The 20,824-nt window shown below is 42.9% G+C and overlaps 1 protein-coding gene across 1 annotated transcript in view; it reads left to right on the top strand.

The window, feature by feature from the left end:
• Positions 1–1,965: 1,965 nt before the first annotated feature.
• Positions 1,966–20,824, top strand: part of IGSF5 (immunoglobulin superfamily member 5) — a 37,020-nt gene continuing 18,161 nt past the window's right edge. The window contains exons 1-4 of the mRNA XM_039480372.2: positions 1,966–1,975; positions 3,053–3,370; positions 8,163–8,462; positions 17,537–17,737. Coding sequence (XP_039336306.2) covers positions 1,966–1,975; positions 3,053–3,370; positions 8,163–8,462; positions 17,537–17,737 — 829 coding nt within the window. The remainder of the gene's footprint in view (positions 1,976–3,052; positions 3,371–8,162; positions 8,463–17,536; positions 17,738–20,824) is intronic.

The following is a 20,824-nucleotide window of genomic DNA, read 5'->3' as shown; positions in this document are numbered from 1 at the left end:
GGCCCAAGAATGTGTGTGTGTGTGTGTGTGTGTTTGAGATGGAGTCTCGCTGTTGCTCAGGTTGGAGTGCAATGGCGCCATCTCTGCTCACTGCAACCTTCACCTCCTGGGTTCAAACAATTCTCCTGCTTCAGCCTCCCAAGTACCTTGGATTACAAGTGCACACCACCACACTGGGATAATTTTTCTATTTTCAGTAGAGATGGGGTTTCATCATGTTGAGCAGGCTGGTCTTGAACTCCTGACCTCAAATGATCCACCCACCTCGGCCTCCCAAAGTGCTGGGATTACAGGTATGAGTCACTGTACCCCAGGTGAGGCTGCCACTGTCCACAATGAAGTGTCTGGATCTAATGTGTCCACAGGCACACACAGAAGACTTCTGAACTGTAGATGCTCATCAGTGATGGGCTATTACCTGCTTGCTTTATTTTCCCAGGGCCAGGAAGAACTTATGGAGATGCAGGGCTGCAGGAATTCTGTGCTGACCATGCTGGTCATCCTGGCTGGGCTGGCAGGTAGGGATCGCCTGAGCTTGGTGGGCTGTTCACTGACGTCCACGTGGGGCATTGGGGGAATTTCGTGTTTAGGGTTGGATGCCTCTTGTTTCATCTGAAGGTCAAATCAAAGTCGAGGAGGGGTGCAGCTCCCGCCTTCCTCCTTTGCACCTCTCATCTGCAGAAGAGGGTTATGTGGCCTGCACAGATTGTATGATTTCTGTAGTGACACATGTGGCCTCTGGAGTACATGAAGAGTGGCCTTGGAATGACATAAGTTCAGCACTTCACACAAGGCCCTGGAAGGAACTGTAGTTTCAGAGGGATGCGTGTTCTGTTGGCGTTGTGTGGCCCAGGCTTCTCACAGGGCAAGCCTGGGGCTCACACAGCCCATCATCCCCACACTCACCCTGCTGGGCTCTGTCCACTAGATGGCCAGGGACTGAGGCAGGAGTGCAGGAAGAGTGTGGTTATTACAGCATGGACCCTCGAGGCACAGACTGGGCTTATTCTCTTCTTCTTAACATGCAATTCAGAGTCCATGGAAAGGGCCCTGTGGCTTCCCTGGGGGGAATTGTTTCCAACTTCCATTTCTCAGACTTAAAGATCAAAGATCAAAGAGATCTTGGCTCAGAAAGGCTTGCCTGAGGTCAGGGAGAATACCTAATCTGAGAGTTGTGTTTTAGAGTCATGCTTTTTTTTTTTTTTTTTTTTTTTTTTTTTTTTTTTTAATCACGTCCAGGGACAAAACAAAGAGTAGTAATCCTGTTTATCCAAACTCTGGCTTCGCCTTAGTGAACTCTCTCCTTCTTTTCTACCTCTCCCAAGCCGGTGGGCCCCCTGCTCAACCCTGGCCTCCTCGCTTCCTGGTCCTGCTTCTGCAGGGGCCTGTTCCTGGTGGCGACTTCCTCCTTCCCCTGCACCTGTTGTTCTAGAGGGGCAGCTCTGCTCCCACAGTGAACCTGGCTATGCAGGCGAAGTGCGAAGTGCTGCTGCGTGTCCAACGGTGTGATTCCTCCCCAGAAGCCTTTAGGGCTGTAAGGGTAGTTTTTCAGAACCTGCCTTGCCATTTTTCTATTCTTTTTTTGAGACAGTCTTGCTCTGTTTCCCAGGCTGGAATGCTGTGTCACAGTCTCAGCTCACTGCAACCACTGCCTCCCGGGTTCAAGTGATTCTCTGCCTCAGCCCCCTGAGTGCTGGGACTACAGGCATCCACCACCAAGCTTGGCTAATTTTTATACTTTTAGTAGAAACGGGGTTTCACCGAGGCTGGTCTCAAACTCCTGACCTCTGGCCCTCTACCCGCCTCGGTCTCCTGAAGTGCTGGGATTACAAACGTGAGCCACCGTGCCCTGCCTGCCTCGCCATTTGCCTTTACAAGGCGGAAGGAAAGGGAGGAGCTGCAGTGTTTCGGGCTACCTAGTGTATGTGATGGTAGGCTGCTTGGTCCACCCACGGGGATCCCACAATGGCAGAAGGTAGTGGGACATGTTGCAGTCTCACTGACGTGGTGGGTGACAACAAGAAGAAGCCACAGTGTGTGGTCTGCCAGGGCGTCTTCTTGCTATAAACTCTGAATGACATCAGAAGGAAAAGAGTATGAAATTCAGAGTGGGGAAGTCTGAGTTTGGGTCCCAGCCTCACTACTGTGAATGCAAATCCTGGGATGTTGCCAGTTGGCAGAAGTTTTTTTTTTGTTTGTCTGTTTGAGACAGAGTCTCACACTGCCACCCGGGCTGGAGTGCAGTGGCACAATCTTGACTCACTGCAACCTCTGGCTCCTGGGTTCAAGTGATTCTCCTGCCTCAGCCTCCTCAGTAGCTGAGATTACAGGGGCCCACCACCATGCCCAGCTACTTTTTTGTATTTTTAGTAGAGACGGGGTTTCACCATGTTGGCCAGGCTGGTCTAGAACTCCCAATCTTGTGATTTGCCCACCTCAGCCTCCCAAAGTGCTGGGATGACAGGCATAAGCCACCGTGCCTGGCCGGGCAGAATTGTTTTTTTATGGAGGCTCTGAGGAAAGATATTCCATGCCTGTTCCTTAACTTCCGATGTGGCTCCAGTCCTTGTCATCCCTTGGCTTGTAGTGGCATCACTCCAGCCTGCGTCCATCCTCACATGGTGTTCTTCTCTGCAGGCCTCTGTGCCTCAAATCTCACTCTGCCTTTCTCTGATAGGAACACCTGGGATTGGATTTAGGGCCCATTCTAAACCCAGGTTGATTTCATCTTGAGATCCTTACCTAATTATATCTGCCAAGACCCTATTTTCAAAGGTTTCATTCTGAGGATCCAGTAGACATGAGTTTTGAGGAATACTATTTAACCCAATACAGCTGAAGAGCTGGTGGAAAGGAGGGTACAGCAGTGGCTTCTACTGGAAGCTCCTGGTCTGCCCGGGAGAGCTGGTGTTAGGATCCAAAAGACACAGAGTCTGAGCCACTGGATGGACGTCCCAGGGGTTACCACCAGTAAATACAGAAAGGCTACAGCACACAGTTGATTTATGGAGATCCATTCACTTGCCAACTTGAAAAACTGGCTGCTTTCCAGGTTCTGGATCTGGTTATGGAGTCATAGAAGGCCCCCAAAACGTAACAGTCCTGAAGGGCTCCCAGGCTCGCTTCAACTGCACTGTCTCCCAGGGCTGGCAGCTCATCATGTGGGCGCTCAATGGTATGGTGGTGCTGAGCATCCGGCCCACGGAGCCCATCATCACCAATGACCGCTTCACCTCTAAGAGGTATGACCAGGGCGGGAACTTCACCTCGGAGATGATCATCCACAACGTGCAGCCCGGTGATTCAGGGCACATCACGTGCAGCCTCCAGAACAGTCTCCTGCATGGGTCTGCTTTCCTTACGGTCCAAGGTGTGTATGCAGGTGGCTTCCAAATGCAGCGTCTGAATTCTATCGGGTTAAATGTCAGAGGGCAGGAAGGACCTTCTAAAATTCATGCCATGTATGACGGCAGATGTGGTCTACCTTCAGTTGGTGTTGACCTACTATTATTCTGAACTGATGAATATGAGGTTCTTCCTTTTGGCACCTCACAGTGTTTTGTGGATCCCAGCAGACTCTCTCCAACATATTTCTGTGCCCTGCTCCCAACTACAGTAGGAGAGTCCTTATAGTCAAAGTTTTGTGTTCTCCAAATATATTGAGTCATTGAGAGAAAAGAAAAGGGTAAACAAAATTTATAATAGCTTATTTTTCATTTTTAGAGTTAATTTTGGGGTGCTGAAGATAATGTTACATAGTAAAAAAACGTAAAAGATACTTTACAAAGATTTGGAATAGTCTTACCAAAATTTAATCACTTTGCATTCTTTAAAAGTGTGTTTATACTCCATTTGAAGCTATAGAGTTCCTGATTTCTATGGCAGCATTTCTTATAAGAGAAGATATTATATCTTAGAAATTATTTCTTATATCTATGTATTTACTTGTCAGGAAGAAATTCCCAAAGATTCTGTCCATATTCATTTTGCTATCAAATCAGATTTGATAACATTTGGTGGAGACATGTCTACCTATTTCTATTTGTGTTTTAAAAAATGATTCTTTACTTTAGAAATTTAGCTAAATTGGTGTGTCTCTAATTTTGCTTTTAATTTTGTGTAGTTTAATTAGGGACACAATGATATTTTCTAAATAAGTGATTTTATGAGGCTATTTAGGACTATTGGCCTATTTTGCATGACCAGATTCTTACTATGATAATTTGTGATATACGGGAAAGAATACAGGAAAAGAGAATCAAAAATATAAATTCTGGTTTTGGCTTCATCAGTTGTCTATCAGAGAGACCCCTGAGATGGCTCAATTTCTTCATCTTTATCCTGGAGATGAACCTTCCCAGCCCACCTCATGGGCTTGCTGTGTGGATCAGGTGAAAAAATGACTAAGGATGATTTGATGACTCCAAAGGCCTGTCTGATTCAACTCCCTGCACATCAAGTTGGGAGCCGGAGTAATCTAGGGGTCAGGAGTGCAGACTTGGGGCTTGGCTGCCTGGGTCTGTGTTACTGCTTTATGACAATGTGTGACCCTGGACACAATTACTTAATGACTTTGAGTCCTAGCGTCCTCATCATGGGCTGCCGTGGTGTCAAATGAGTAGGTCTGTGTAAAGCCTTTCCCGACCCTGGCTCGTAGCAATCATTGCATGGCCATTTGCTATTATTTATTATGCTCCCAATAAAAGCATGCCCTTGTGTTGGGTATTTAAGAGTGACTCAAAGAGGAATAGAATAAGACACAGTTCCTTTCTTTTAGAGCCTCATGAGAAGAGTGCATAAGGCAAGCTGCACAAATAATAGGGATGCCAGCCACCCAGATGCTGGCAAGTCAGATGGAAGGAGAAGGTCAGGTTCCCATTGGGAGGGGAGCTGACGGAGTCGGCAGAGCCTTCGTGGGTGAGTTCATGGAGAAGGTGCCATTGGAGATGTGCCTTCCAGGTCTGCAGGTGGTAGACAAAATGGGAAAGCAAGAGAGGAGAGGGGCATGGGTCGGGGAAACACAGGATCGCAGGCGTGGCTTCTTATTCCTACACTAACGACACATCACATTCAGAAACCATGTGGTTTTGTAGCATCTTTTCCCAAAGTTACAAGTCTACAGATTTGTCTGAATACCCATAACATGCCTTTTTATATGTTGGTAATTACGGTAGTTTTTGGTTTTAATACAGATGGAAAAGCAAGCATCTAGAGAAGGCAAAGACTTCTCCAAGATATTGCGAGAGGAACCCATAGAGCTGGGACAGAACTCCATCCTGGTATCCTCGTCTCCTTGCTCTGAATGGCACTTAGTTCCTAGAGGAGCAAATGTTCTCCTAGCAACAGGGTCTCCCTCAAGGGAGAAAAAATCTTGAAAAAAGAGGAAATAACCATGAATTATTCTATGATTTTTTTCCCCCTCATTATATGTCAACAAAATAGAGATAACATAACTCCAAATTGAGTCATCTGAAATCCTTGTGAATATTCTAGTATCACTTTTGTATAAAGTGTTTGTCATGCTACTGCATAACCTTTATGAAAGCCAGTGGGGAAAAGTGAAATCCCAATTGTATACAGAAAAAGGAAATCCTGTAGGTTGCTGAGCTGGTCCACTTACTGCCTTATCCACCAACTAATAATCACACACCAAACTCTAGACCTCTTATGTTCTGAGGGCCTCAAGGACTTGAGTTCAAGAGCTTCTGTTATTAACTGAGGCAATATCGTTCTTCCCAGCTCTGACATCTGAAACCACCCCTCTGTCAAACAAAACAACAAACACAAAACCCTTTAGACTTTAGGGACAAACCCTTTCTCCACTCCTTGTTGCATTTACAGTAGCCTTGAATTAGCAACAGTGCCTCTCTTATTCCAAGGGAATATTCAGGAAGGAATAATTGGGAAGCTAATATTTCAGGGAAAAAAAAAAGTCTTTCAGAGCTAACCCACTTCACAGTAGGCAGGGGACTCCTAGGCATACCTTTAGATCCTTTCAGGGTGGTTTGTGAAGTCATGATTGTTTTTATAACAATATGAAGATTTGTATTATTGCTGCCTTTTTCACAAGTGCACAGGAGAGCTTTCCACTGTACATTGGGAAGGTCTGCATGACTCAGCAGAGCAGCCTTGCAAATGGCTGAAGTGTAACAAAATCATGCAAGGGCAAAAGGTCCATTCAACCTGCCAGATAGTGCAGTGGATTTTAATGTAACAGAGAATGAAAGTTCCTTGATAGAGTTTCAGATTCCATTGTGTAACAAACATTTAAGAAACCTCAGCTGGGAATGGTGGCTCACGCCTATAATCCCAGCGTTTTGGGAGGCCCAGGCGGGCAGATCACTTGAGCTCAGGAGTTTGAGACCAGCCTGGGCAACATGGTGAAATTCTATCTCTTAAAGAAAAAAGTGCTGGGCGCAGTGGCTCATGCCTGTAATCCCCGCACTTTGGGAGGCTGAGGCACATGGATCACCTGAGGTCAAGAGACCAGCCTGACCAACCTGGAGAAAGCACATCTCTATTAAAAATACAAAATTAGTCAGGCGTGGTGGTGCATGCCTGTAATCCCAGCTACTTGGGAGGCTGAGGCAGGAGAATCGCTTGAACCCGGAGGCAGAGGTTGCCGTGAGCCAAGATCATGCCATTGCATTCCAACCTGTGCAACAAGAGAGAAACTCCATCTCGAAAACAAACAAACAAAACAAAACAAAAAGAAAAAGAAAAAAGTAAGCTTTGGTAACAGTATTCAAGAATATCCACAATTACCTGAAAAAGCTATTAAATACTCCTCACTGTTCCAACTACGCATCTGTGTGAAGTCAGGTTTTCTTTACATCCTTCAAACAAAGCAGTATATTGCAACAGACTGAAGAAACAGCTATAAGGATCCAGCCAGACATTACAGAGATTTGCCTAAGTATAAAACAATATCACTCCTCTTATTTTTTTTGTTTAAAAGTGTAATTTATTTTCATGAAAATATGTTAATCAAAATTAACACGTAATAAATTATTTTAAAATATATATTTAAAATAATTGTTTAATTCTAATTTCAAATATGATAATTATTACTAGATAAAATCCACATAAATGAAAGGTCTTTGGAGTCCTCAATGATTTTGAAGAGTATAAAAGGTACTGAAACCAAAGTATTTGAGAACTGCTGATCTGCTCAAACAATCTCATTCAGTAAGTACAAAAAAGAGAGCCAAAAAAATTCAGTGACTTGCCCAAAGGGCTGACAATGTTCTGGCAGAGCCCGTATTGGAAACAGATTTTTTGCTTCTTAGTCCAGTATTCTTTCCATTATGTCATGTGGCCCAGTGTTTCAGCATGTTTTCGCTTGGAAATTTCTCTGTCTCTCTCTCTCTGTAATATATATATATATATATATACATTTCACTAAGGCTGTGTCTTTACTGGACCAATCCACAGGTTGTTTAGTAATACCTGTGAAAACAAGCATTATTTTCACATGCGTTATCTGCAGTGTGAATACTGACTTATGCAAGAGTGTTCTAAAAAATACAAAATAGCTTATCTAAGCTATTCTGATACATGATTGGGGTTAGCTATTTCTGTAAAGATTAGATTGGATTTTGATTTAATTTGTAATGAGAAACCTATGTTAAGGCAATATCATAGGAAGTTATGTTTAAGACTATATGACCCCAGAAATAAATAAAATGTATCTAATTGACCAAAACTCCTGGGGAGACTTGTGTCCCACCCTGGGCTGTGTCCTCCTCACAGTGAGAAGGTGAATCTCGTTTCTCTTTTTCCCTTCGCTCCCTGGGCAGCCCCAGATAATTCTGTAGCTCCTTCAGGGGTTGCGTAGCCTCTTATGGCATGCACTCCCTTTTCTGTTTCCCATATCATGATTTCCCCCTGGTTTCTGATTTTTATGAAGCATTTTCTATGTAACTTTGTGTTTTCTTGTGAGCAACCTCACCTTCTTCAGAGACCGTAGCAGGTGAACAAAAAAGACTCAGATAAAATCTGAGTTAAGATCTCCTAGCAGAGATACAGCCTCTTTGGGCTTGGGAAAATAGGTCTCACAAAGTGGGATTTGAAGCAAAACTTTAAAAAAAGAAAGAAAAATAAAACCTAGAAGTGAGAGGCACGGTCATGTGTTCAGTGTGTTTCTCTCTTTTCTTCTTTAGTTATGGGAGAGTTGTTCATTCCCAGTGATAATCTTGTAGTTGTTGAGAATGAACCTTGTAGAGTTACTTGTCGAGCCTTGAACTGGCCCCTGCTCCCGGATATGTTCTGGGAGCTCGGTGCCCTGGTCAGCCATTCAAGCTATTATTTTGCTCCGGAGCCCAGCGACCCTCAGAGTGCAGTGAGCATCCTGGATCTGATCCCACAGGGCAATGGGACTCTGACTTGCGTGGCTACCTTGAAGAGCCTGCAGGCCTCCAAGTCTGCAACTGTCAATCTCACTGTGATGCGGCCTCACCGAGGTAAGTGAAGACTTTCTGCTTTATATGAAATGAATGATTCTTTCATGCTTAAATCTTATGTAGAATGCTGCTTCATCCACAATGGCTGGAGCAATCATATGGCGACTTTGATTTCGGGTAGGGGCGATAAGGCGAATCACATCTGCTGTCAGCTTCATAATCCTGTACCCTCATTGGCTTTTTAAATTCCATCTTTAAGGTTTTTCTCTCTCCCTCTCTCTCTTTTTTTAAATAACATTTGAAAACCATTTAGAATCTTGGCAATTGTTTATCATCAAAGAACATCAAGTTTGGAGACAAATACTTGAATTAAACATTTTTTCTCTAGCTTTTACCCGCCACTGTTTCAGCTCGATCCCACCCCCTGAGCCAGTATGAAGCAGGTCCTCATATTGGAGGAAGGTGTTCAGGTCTCCCTGGATTTCTTCCAATCTTGGTGGAACTATAATGCTTCATTTTTTTTTTTAACCCAGCAAATCCACAATGTATTTGAAAGTGTCAAGCCTGTATGTATAGTTTAACTTGACTAAGTGACATGACTTTAAAGCTCAGATCCCCCTAAAGAATCTGCTGTGGGATTTTTGGCATACCAGAAACTCTAACCACATTCCTTGAAAGGGCCCATACAGCCTGTGAGCTTCGAGTCAGCCTGGACAGGGTGGACCAGGGGTGCTGGAGATCGACTGTAACTTAACATTTTACAAAAGAGGAAGCAAGGCCTGGAGAAATTCTGTGCTTCCCTCTGGGTCACATGCCACAGTGGTAGAGCTGGGCCTAGAAGCTGAGAAGAGCTTTTCTTCTCATCTGAAGCTTTTCCCACCATGACAGCATCTTCACCTGAGATCTTCCTAAGTTCAGAACAAAGCCACAGCCAAAGCTGAGTAATAATAATAACAACAATAAGAAACAGCACTCTACAGCACTTACCAAGTTGTCAGGCACTGTTTTGAGCACTTCTCAAATACTCACAGAATTAACCTGCTTGACAGCTGTATGAGTGAGTGCTGCTGTTATTCCTATTCTAAAGGCAAGGTAACAGGGACAGTGCTGTTGGGATTTTGCCCACATCTGTAGAGGGAGTAAATGTCAGGGCAACCCAGGCCGTCTGTCTCCAGAAGCTGCTCACCTGGAAACACTGCCCGCTGTGTGAGCAGCCACGTGGAGGGTATATGAGGGCCCGTGGCTGTCGTAACAGGAGACCACAGGCTTGGCTTAAACAAGAGAAACGGATTTTCTCCCAGTCCTGGAGGTTGGAAGTCTGAGATCACGCTGTCAGCCAGGCTGGTTCCTCCTGAGAGCTGCAAGGGAGCCTCTGTTCCTTGCCTCTCCTCTTGTTTCTTTGTGGTTGCTGGCCATCTGCCACCTTCCTTGGCTAGTAGAAACATCGTCGTCATCTCTGCCTTCAACTTCACTTGGTGTTCTTCCATTTTTTTTGGGTCTTTTCTGAGACAAACATTTATGAACATTTTGTACAGGTTGTTTTTGCAAGATGCCTGTCAATTTGGATTTGTCTAAAATTTTCAACATACTTTGATTTAGGCTACATATTTTTGGCAAGATATAGGTAATGTCATGTGGTCACAGGATGACAATTTTCACTAACATGGGTCTAAGTTTGACCCTTTGGTGAAGGTGGCATACCCTGAATTTATCCATCATAAAAGTACCTTTTTGCCTTTATAATTCACATGTGATCAGTAGGTATTGCGGGAATATCCTGTTCACCCACAGTCTTTCACCTAACAAAAAATTTTTTTTCAAACTTTTAAGTTTAGGGTTATACATGCTGGTTTGTTATATAGGTAAACTCACGTCACAGGGGATTGTTGTAGAAATTGTTTTATGACCTAGGTACTAAGCCTAGCACCCATTAGTTATAATTTCCTGCTCCTCTCCTTCCTCCCACCCTCCACCCTCAGATAGACCCCAGTGTCTGTTGTTCCCCTCTGTATGTCCATGTGTCCTCATCATTTAGCTCCTACTTATAAGTAAGAACATGCAGTGTTTAGTTTTCTGTTCCTGCATTAGTTTGCTAAGGATAGTGACGCCCAGCTCCATCCATGTCCTTGTGAAGGAGATGATTTTGTTCCTTTTTCACCTACTAACTTTTACATTCATTGATAAATCATTGCCTGAATCAATGACGTCTACAGTGGTTGTCAAGAGTGATTTTCTGCTTCCATTATTCTTTCTGTATCTAGTAATTGGCTTTCTTTTGTTAAACAAGAGACTTCTCTCCCCTTTCTTCCTTTTTCTTTTTCGTAGTTTTAGTAGGGACTCAGTTTTGTTCAATACACTGTAATCTGTTCCTGTCATTTTTCACTGTGACACTCAGATTGCTGCAGACTTGGCCATCAGTGTCCCTTCAAGCTGTGCTGGCATCCTTCCAACATCCCCCTATCAGTTTCTGTGCACCTGGACCCGTAAGGTCTTCCAGACTCACTTTGCATTCCCAAGTCCCCGCCTGGAATCAGTCATTTCTCCAGGGAGCTAGCCTTAAATATCATAAGTTAGTCTACTTAAATATGATAACGTATGGTCCAGGCTTTGAAAGAGAAGATTCTTAAAAATTCCATTAGCACCAAATGGAATAAAATGTACTGTTTAAAGCATATATCTTAACAAGGTAATGACACAGCAGGAGTTCTGGCCTGTTTGATGGTACCTTAGAGAGATGGATTTTAGTGACTGGCTTGCTGGCAAATGTTTTCTCTTTATGGTGGAAGGGAAAGGGAGCAATTTCTTAATTTCCCTTGATCAGGTTCAACTCAGCTGAATTCTTCTTAGACCAAGACTGGTGCCTTAATGACAGCAGGCATGACGGCTGGGAGAGGGAGGCCCAGAGGGTGCTTGCAATGAGTCTAACTTCATTGGACTCAGTTGGAAAAGGGTAATTTGTTTCTAAATTATTCATCAAGAGCCAGTGAAGCTGGTGGCTGGCTGCATGTTGTGTGTTTTATGTAAGTTTTTTTTTTTTTTTTTTTTTTTTTTTTGAGACAGAATTTCGCACTTGTTACCCAGGCTGGAGTGCAATGGTGCGATCTCGGCTCACCGCAACCTCCGCCTCCTGGGTTCAGGCAATTCTCCTGCCTCAGCCTCCTGAGTAGCTGGGATTACAGGCACGCGCCACCATGCCCAGCTAATTTTTTGTATTTTTAGTAGAGACGGGGTTTCACCATGTTGACCAGGATGGTCTCGATCTCTTGACCTCGTGATCCACCCGCCTCGGCCTCCCAAAGTGCTGAGATTACAGGCATAAGCCACCGCGCCCGGCTTTATGTAAGTTTTATTAGCTGAAGACCTCACTGAAGCCTTGGCTGGCAGAGCTGGTGACTAGACGAGGCTGTAAGGAGCACAGCCAGGTTTCCAGAGAGCCGAGAGTTAAAGGGGCTGTGCCCATTCAGGCTTCCTCAGGAATCAGATAAACATCAATTTTTCCACCCATTTCCTAAAAGTGCAAAGCATTTGTTTTAATTTCTGAAATGGTCCCTACAAGGCATTGAAAGAAGAATGACGTCAGCTTTGGAGGCCTATCCAATCAGGGCAAGCCACGGGGTTGTATGAAATACTTTCTGGTTTATAGTTCAAAAGGTTTCTTTAGAGAGAAGCATACTGGGAGGGCTAACGCTCGCTTCAGATCTGTTTTTTAGAAATTGATTTTCTTAACTACAGAAGTGATACAAACCTCGAGCACTGCTGATGTATCCAGAACTAGAGAGTGAGGCCCTCTCACCCCATCTTGGGAGATGCACTGTTAGAGCCACCTGCCTCTCGGGGTGGTTTTCTCCGTGCACTTACTTGGGGGTAGGATGTGAAATGGTTAACATGAAGCAGTGTTTTTAGGACACATGAGCACCTTGTAGAATGTAGTGAATCCTGGTCATAACCTTACTATTTTGAGAAATGGCAATTTTGGGCTCAGAGAAGTGTAGTAGAAGTGACAGTCCTGGGCTTTTCCTGTGGAACTGATGGTGCAACTTTGGGCAAGTCAGCAACCTTCCGGGCTCAGTTTTCTCACCTGTGAAGTGGGTGGGAGAAGAATAGAGAAGTTCTCTCTCCTGGCTGTGGGTCAGAGCCAGCAGAGAAAGCTTCTTCATAAATATGTGGAGGCTCGGGTCCCTCCTGGGGGTTTACTTTCATTGGTTTTTGTGGAGCCTGGGAATTGCAATTGTAAAAAAAAGTTCCCAAATTACTCTAATGGGCAGCCAGGATTTGGGGGCTACTGAAACTGAAAAAATCTCTAAGGCCTGGGCTTCCCATCCAGCCCGATCAAGTGCTATGTCTATACAGACTTGGACATGAGACAGCCTGGGTTCCAATCCCAGCTCACCCAATCACCAGCTGTGTGTTCCGGGCAAGTTACTTACCCTCTCTGAACCTCAATTTTAGAACAGTCCTTGCCCCAGAGCATACAAGACTGGAGAGAGAGTGATTGTTCTCATTTACAGTGTTAATTCGGAGATCTCCGAATTAACCTGTGGGCACAGGGGTGTGCTTTGCACACGATTGATGGTGATGACATTTGGTATTAATATGTACCTGGCCCATGTTGGTGGTGACATTTTATATTAATACATTTGGTTTCAAGAAATTCTATACCCTTTTAAAACTCTATGTCTTCCTTTGAGAGCATCTGGGAAATGCTATTTTCCTTTTCTTCACAGATGGGGAAAGGACAATCTCCCAGTGGAGACTAAAACACATGGTAGAGTCAGTTATGGGGCCCTAACAAGCACACAGAGGTGTGAAGGAGCGTAGGGAGACAGGCAAGCAGCGTGAACCTTGGAGCTAATCTTCCTTAGTCACCGAGTATGGGTTACTCAGGTATACTCATCCGCTCCAGCAAAGCCACCATTCCCCTTGAGCCAGGCACACCCACACCCTCCATAGGGTACAAGGCACAGACCAGCACCCCGCTGTTGACTTTATGCAAATATATTTATGTCATACCTGGGCCATATTTTCCTCAGAAGGATTATTCTACATTGGAGACAAAGCATGGCAGTATGGAAAGATACAAGCCAGGGGCCCTGTGGCTTCCTGTTTTGGGCTCCCTGTGCCATTTACTTAATTCATCTCTGTGAGTGTCTTGTCTGCATGATGAAAAGATTGGATTGTAGATGAAATCATTCCAAGAGTCTGTATTTTCTGTCCACTGTCAGATTTCTGATTTGTCCATAATATACGGCTATGATCTATTTTTCAATCTACAGTAAATGCACTCTTTTTAAAAAAATTAGCCTCATACTAAACAGAAATATCCATGCATGTGTGTATACCTATGAATATATATATATATACACACACACACACACATACACACATATGTTATATATGATAAATTTTATAAAAATAAGAAAGGTCTATCTGTGTATCTCCAGCACTAAATATGCCTCTTGCTGACTTGTACATTATTAAAGCACCATGTGCTTTAATCTCCACTTGGAGATTTGGGCTCCACTGGATTAAAGAGAGACCTCAGTCTCACCTAGGCATAAAACTCCTTAGAAAATTCGCCTTCCAATGGAGGGTGGTCACAACAAATAAGAAGCGAAAGAGTAAGTGATGTGGTTCCTAATACCGGCTGCCGTTTTGGTCAGAATTTGGGGCTTTTGACTGAGCGCAGGCATCACTTTCCGGACTTTGTGGTTAAATTAAGGGACAAAGAGTGTTTAAAGTCCCTCTGGCCCTCAGTCTCTCCCTTGATTCAGTCACCACCCCCAGCAAAGTGTCCCTTCCCTTACGCTCCCTAAAAATAAGGCAGGTTCTCTCTGTCTAGATTAGAGGAAATGTAATGTCCAGACTCAAGAAGGTTGGCGCACTCGTATTCTCTGTGGTAGGAGAAGAAAAGTCTTCTGATAGGGAGTGTGTGAGTAAGTTAATAAGCATGCTGTCTTATGCCAGTGAGAATTTCAAGCTTATTTCTTAAATCTTGAGCCAGACCTTAATGGTTAAGCCCAGTCAGCTCCCTTTTAAGAAAGCTTGTTACATTTGCAAACTTCAGTTGGTAAGAGTCCGTTAGACTGGAAAGAGGATGGCCACTGCCATCTTGAACCCGTGTGTTGTAGCTTACAGCTTTCTCAGAACTTTTACACACACCCCCGAACAGCCTGGTGGGACAGGAGTTGTTACTGGGTGAGCCAGAGCTAAAGGCAATGCAGCGAGAAATGCTGGTCATGAGATTTGACTGGTTCCATCCACAGGAAACCTAAAGCTCTTACTGAGTCACAAAGCTCCCACACAGTGGTCCAACTTTCAACTCAAGAGTGCGACAATCGTTGAGGCAACTCTGGACTTCGTTGTTTTGCTATCACACCTGTGGGAGGGAGAGTGTGAGCGCATCCTGTCATGTCGTGGGTAGCTTGGGCAGTGTTTACATCTTGGCTGCACACAAGGGATTCCCAAAATGTGGGTCACCAACTATCTGCATCAAAATCACTTGGGGTATCATTCCAGATATCCTGACTTTGTGTCCCTGGAGGCGGGCTTTCAATCTGCATGTGCAATGGTATTCCAGGTGATGCTTGGGATTCTGCTGTCTGTGGAGCAAGGGGATAAATGTGCTTGCTGCACATGAAGGGTCTGGCTTGTGTTACTGCTTCAACTCTGGGGGTGGGAAGGGTGTAATCTATTCCTTCCCTCTTCACCATTTTTGGGAGAACACTTTACAAGTCTTTATCTGTTCCAGCTCATCTCAGATGGTGGGAGATGTGGAGATAGCATTAGGAAAGTAGTTTGACTTTCTTATAATCCTACAGTTCTTCTCTGGGCATCTCACTGTGGGGAGAAAGGTGAGCCCTAGATCTGGTTCAGCTGCAGTTGACTGCCTGGTGCATAGACTTCTCTTCTCCATGTAGAGTCAGAAGAGAACTGTCTCTTAATCTGTCTCTTTATCCATTCATCTATGCACCCATCCACCACTCACTCGCTCATTCATCCACCCATCCATCCACCCACCCATCCATCCACCCATCCATCCACCCATCCATCCACCCATCCATCCATCCATCCACCCACCCACCCATCCATCCATCCATCCATCCATCCATCCATCCATCCATCCATCCATCCTATATTAGTCTGGTTTCTCTACAGGGACAGAACTAATAGGAGATATATATAGATATATAGATATATAGATATATATATATCTCCTGGCTGCACTGGCAGCTGATTAGATGGTGCCCACCCAGATTAAGGATGGGTCTGCTTTTCCCAGCCCACTGAATCAAAAGTTAATCTCCTTTGGCAACACCTTCACAGACGCACCCAGGGTCAATACTTTGCATCCTTCAATCCAATCAAGTTGACACTCAGTATTAGCCATCACGTATCCATTGTTCCCGATATGTGCTTGGGAGGTAAGAAAAGTAAGACATAGCCCTTGACCTTGAGGGGACTCAGTCCCCAGTTTAGACAGTAGCAGGTATATACAGGAATAAATGAAAGCAACAATTGATTTCATAGACATTTGAGATGGCAATGAATATGAGATGTTAAAAAAAAGGAACTGTCAAAATTATTTGACATTTCTTATAAGAAAAATTTAAAAATCCATCTCAGGTAATGCAGATAAGCTTTTCAAGAAGGGCAAAAGACAAGTATCTTTTTATATTGTGTAATTCGCCAAAGCACAGAGTTCTCTGAATTTAAGCACTTGTTTTTAGACATGTCTCTGAGTTAGTCTGCAATTGATTCCTTGCTAGCCCATGAGTTAGCACCAAAGTAGATGATAATTATAGACACCAGTGCATGAATGATTATCTGTAATCACTCCTGCAACTTATTCTGAGCATTTACCTTTGACACAGGAATAGCAAACTACTATTGCAAGGTCAATTTTCAAGGAAAATTCTAAGGAAGAACATCTAAGAGCTGATTTTCAACTCTAGTCTCTGGTTCCAAAGTGGTGGATGGCCATTGAGTTCAAAGCAAACCCCATGTTCCTTCATAGGAAGTCTTCTGTTTCAATATTCTCTAATGACTAGTTCCAATATTTTCTAAAGAAATAGCATGTATTTGCATTAAGACACCACCCAAGCATGCAGGGTTGAGTGACAGCCTTTTGTTAAATAACAATTCACGATTAAACAGATCAACTTACATGTGCGTGGTTTGGCTTCAGAGTGGTGCGGTGGGGAGAAGTGCAGTGCTGAATGAGGACCCTCTTGGGAACATCAGTGTAATTCCCAAACTGTCCCTTTCTGCGATGATAAAAATGTTCTACATCTGTGGTGACTGAGCACTTGGCTGGTGCAACTGAGGCACTGAATATTTAATGACACGTATTTTTAATTAACTTAAATTTGAATTTGGATAGTCATGTGAAGCCACGGCAGCTCTGGCTAAGACATGGTGGAAGAGAATCAGAATGGCTTTTTCCTCTCTCCTCTCCCCACATCCCTCTTGCTTCCTGATTGCTCTGTCTCACCTTACCTTTTTGTTCTCTTACCTCCAACTACTGGGTAAAATAAGAGGCCAATGAACGCACTAAGGAAGGTGCCTCCTGAAAAGCTATGGAAAAAGCAATTGCTGCGTGAGGAATAAATTTGAGGGTCAGCGGCTGGGGTGAAAAGCCATGAACCATAGTTCCTTCAGAAGTGACCCTCCCTCAAAATGTCCTGTTTTTTTTTTTTTTTCTGGGCTCTGGGCTCCCAACGAGTGGGGACATAGAAGGGAGAACAAAACGTCTTTATTCCAGTCTTGTCCAGCAGTAGTGCTCAAAAGTGATTAAAGGATGTCAAATGTGACCCCCTACTATGCCAGCCTTAGTGCATTGTCAGCCCAGCCCTGCCTTATCTACCTCTCAGGGATATTAGAGACATTAAACAGCCAACACCTGAACTGGGTTACTAAGAAGTTGTTTACTGGCAGAAATAAGTATTGTGATGGAAGGTACTGTAGAGTATTGAATAATTAAACACATTGAAAGAAACTTGTCCTATGGCAGCTTAGCTGTAGCAGGCTTTATAGTTATAATATTATTAGGAAACATAATGCAACTTGTAATGGGGCAGAATCTGGGATTCGAGGCAATGCCAGTATCACTAAAATACATTTTTTTTCTCCTTTAGACACTGGAGGAGGCAGAAGTAGCTATCCAGTTTTTTTACCAGGCTTGGGTTTTTCGTTGCCTGCTTGGGCCAAAGCTGCCCTTGGACTATCAGGCACCCTGCTCCTGACGCTGACGTGCGCCCTTACGATTCGCTGCTGCTGCCGTTGCTGCTCCTGCGGCTGCTGCTGCCGCTGCTGCTGTTGCTGCAGAAGAAAAAGAGGTGACTTTTTTTGTTCATTTAGATGTGTATATGCTTTTGAACCTTTGGTATAAGCAGTTGAAGTTAACAAACTCATCAGCTTTTTCAAAAGGTAGGTGAACAACAATATCACTTTCCCTCTGTTAGAATGCCATTATAAAAAAGACAAAAGATAACACGTGTTGGTGAAGATGTGGTTGGGAGTGTAAATTGTGACAGGCTTTATGGAAACAGTATGGTGGCTCCTCAAAAAATTAAAATAGAACTATCATATAATCCAGCAATCTCACTACTGGGCTATGTCCAAAAGAAATGACATCTTCATATTGAAGAGATATCTGCATTCCCATGTTCCTTACATCACTGATCACAATAGCCAAGATATGGAATCAACCTGCATAGATCAGTAGATAAATAGATAAAGAAAATGTGGTATACAGGCACAATGGACTACTAGTCAGCCTTCAGAAAGAAGACAGTCCTGTCCTTTGCTACACCCTAGAGAAACCTAAAGGACATTATTCTAACTGAAATAAACCAGACACAGAAAGACAAATATTGTATGATCTCGATTGTAGGTGGAATCTCAAACAGCCAAGCTCATAGAAACAGGAGGTAGAATGGTTACCAGGGAGTGGGAATGGGGGCTGGGGAGATGTTGGTCAAAGGGTACAAAGTTTCAATTAGACACGAAAAATAAATTCTGTAGATCTGTTGTACAGCATGATGACTGCAATTAATTATAATGTATTGTGTACTTGAACATTGCTAATAGAATAGATCTTATTCTCACCACAAAATAGTGAATATGTGAGATGTAGATACATGAATTAGCTTGATTTAACCATTTTACAATGGGTACGTAGCTCAAAATACCACATTGTACATTGTAAATACATATAATTGTTATTTGTCAGTGCATTTTAATAAAGCTCAGATGAGACAACAACAATAAAATAAAAACCAAAACAAAAGATACATTGGCTTTAAGAGTTCTTGAAAGGGACAGTGGCAAATTGTTAGAGAAGAAAAGGATTTTTTTAAGGAAAAGGGTTGCTTCCTTGGGGCTTGATGCAACCCCTCAGGAAGACTCAGATCTTCATGCTCTTAAAAAGATGATTGAAGTAGCGCCTTTCTCATCAAAGACACTGATTATTGGATTTTTGTGTTTATATGTAAGGATATAGAACTATTACAATGTCATTTAGATGCTCTGGTTTTTAAGAATAGTATCTGCATATCCAAGCACATTTAAAGTTTCCTTCCTATTTTGAAGAATTTTAAATCTCCCTTTGTAGGTGAATGTTGATAGAGTGGTAGAAAGAAAAATAAGATCTTCTGTTAATAAAAAATAGTACCCATACAATTAATAAAAATAATTCCATATTTCTTTAGAATGAAGTTCTCTGAGATACTCCCACATTGTATGAAAGCACTAGCCTTGCTTGGGGTTGGGATCAAGGGTGGGGTGGGCACCTGAACACTGGGTGGGCTTGTCGTAGAATTAGGCAGTTTGTGACTTCAGAGGCCTATGGACGCTTTATCATGAGAATACTCAATGTGTGTACATCCTTACTTTTCTTCCTTTGGTTAAAAAAGTCACGTACTCCTATTTGAACATTTTCTTCAGTCAGATTATTTTTCTTAAGATCAGAGTTTTGATGTTAGCTTACATGCCAGTTGACCTACATTTTAAGTTTTATTAACACTAACTGCCACTCAATGTGTGTGTGTGTGTGTGCCAGGCACTGTGCTAACTAACTCTTTTACATGGAGTATCTCACTAAAATGCATGGTCTAGCCTTAACTAAGCTAAGGTCTAGTCTTAGCTCCTCTATGAATCTGGTTTGTGATTGGGCGATTCACTCTGTAGTATAACTTAAAATAATTTCAGACACATGAATATTTTCTTATATTCCCTTCTTTCTTACATGAAAGGCAGGACACTACAGATATTCTTCTGCATGTCAATCCACGTCAGTTCATTGAGATTCTCTTCCTTTCTTATTACAGTTGCATGGTAATCCTGTTGTAGATGTACCATGGTTTATTCAACCATTCTCCAATATGTAAGCATTTAGATCATTTTTGGTATTTTGCAATTATAAGCAATGTTGCAATGAATAGTGTTGTGCATATTCATATTTATGGAAGTGTAGCTTTTGGGTAGAATCTCAGGAGTAGGATTGCTAGGTCAAAAGCCAAGTGTTTATGTAGTTTTGTCATGGATTGCCAAACTTCCCTCCAGAAAGGTTGTACTATTTGCATGCTTACCAGCAACACTTGAGAATTCCCAATTCCCCACAGCCTGGCCAACAGGGTGTCACCATACTGTTTAGGTTATGCCAATCTGGAATGTAAGTAAATAAGAAATGGTATCTCAGCATAGTTTTGATTTCATCTTACTATAAGTGAGGTTGAACTACTATTCCATCTTTTTGTATGATTGAGAACAGTTTTTATAACTTGTCTATGTGTTTTGCTCATTCTTTTCTCTCTCAGATTTTTGGGCTTTTTACTTCCTCTAGTTTTAAGGGTTTCTTTTTATGTTAGGACTGATGGCCCCCTTTATCTGTGTTTTGAGTCATAGGAAGTCTTTTGTTATATAGCAGTTTTTTTTTTTCTGGTGCTTATATTTTATATGGTTTTATTTATTTGTCTTTGTAGGTTTCATTCATTCTTCTGTGTGTATGTTGTATGAATCTAACTTTGTCTTCTTCCAAATGATGAAGCAGTTATCCCAGCAGCATTGACTGAAATCTCCATCTTTGGCTCGGGGTTTGGAATGCCACCTTTATCGTACATCGATTTCCATATGCACTTAGGTCTCTTTCTGGGCTCTCTATTCTGTTCCACTGGTCTGTTTGCCTATTCACGAACTTAGCACTGCGCTGTTTTAATTATAGAAGCTTTACAGTATGTTTTAATGTCTCTTACAGCAAGTCTGCCTTGTGGCTTTCTCTTTTAGTGTTCTCCTGGCTAGTTTAGCGTGTTTATTGTTAGAACTTGGTTATTTTTTAAAATTGTGGCAAAATCTACATAACATAACAATTTCCATTTTAACCATTTTTGGGTATACAGTTCAGTAGCAATAAATACATTTAGACT

This window comes from Saimiri boliviensis, chromosome 18 (assembly GCF_048565385.1).
Source record: "Saimiri boliviensis isolate mSaiBol1 chromosome 18, mSaiBol1.pri, whole genome shotgun sequence".
Lineage (NCBI taxonomy): Eukaryota > Metazoa > Chordata > Mammalia > Primates > Cebidae > Saimiri > Saimiri boliviensis.
Note: the sequence above shows the minus strand (reverse complement) of the source record. Positions and strands in the feature narration are given on the sequence as shown.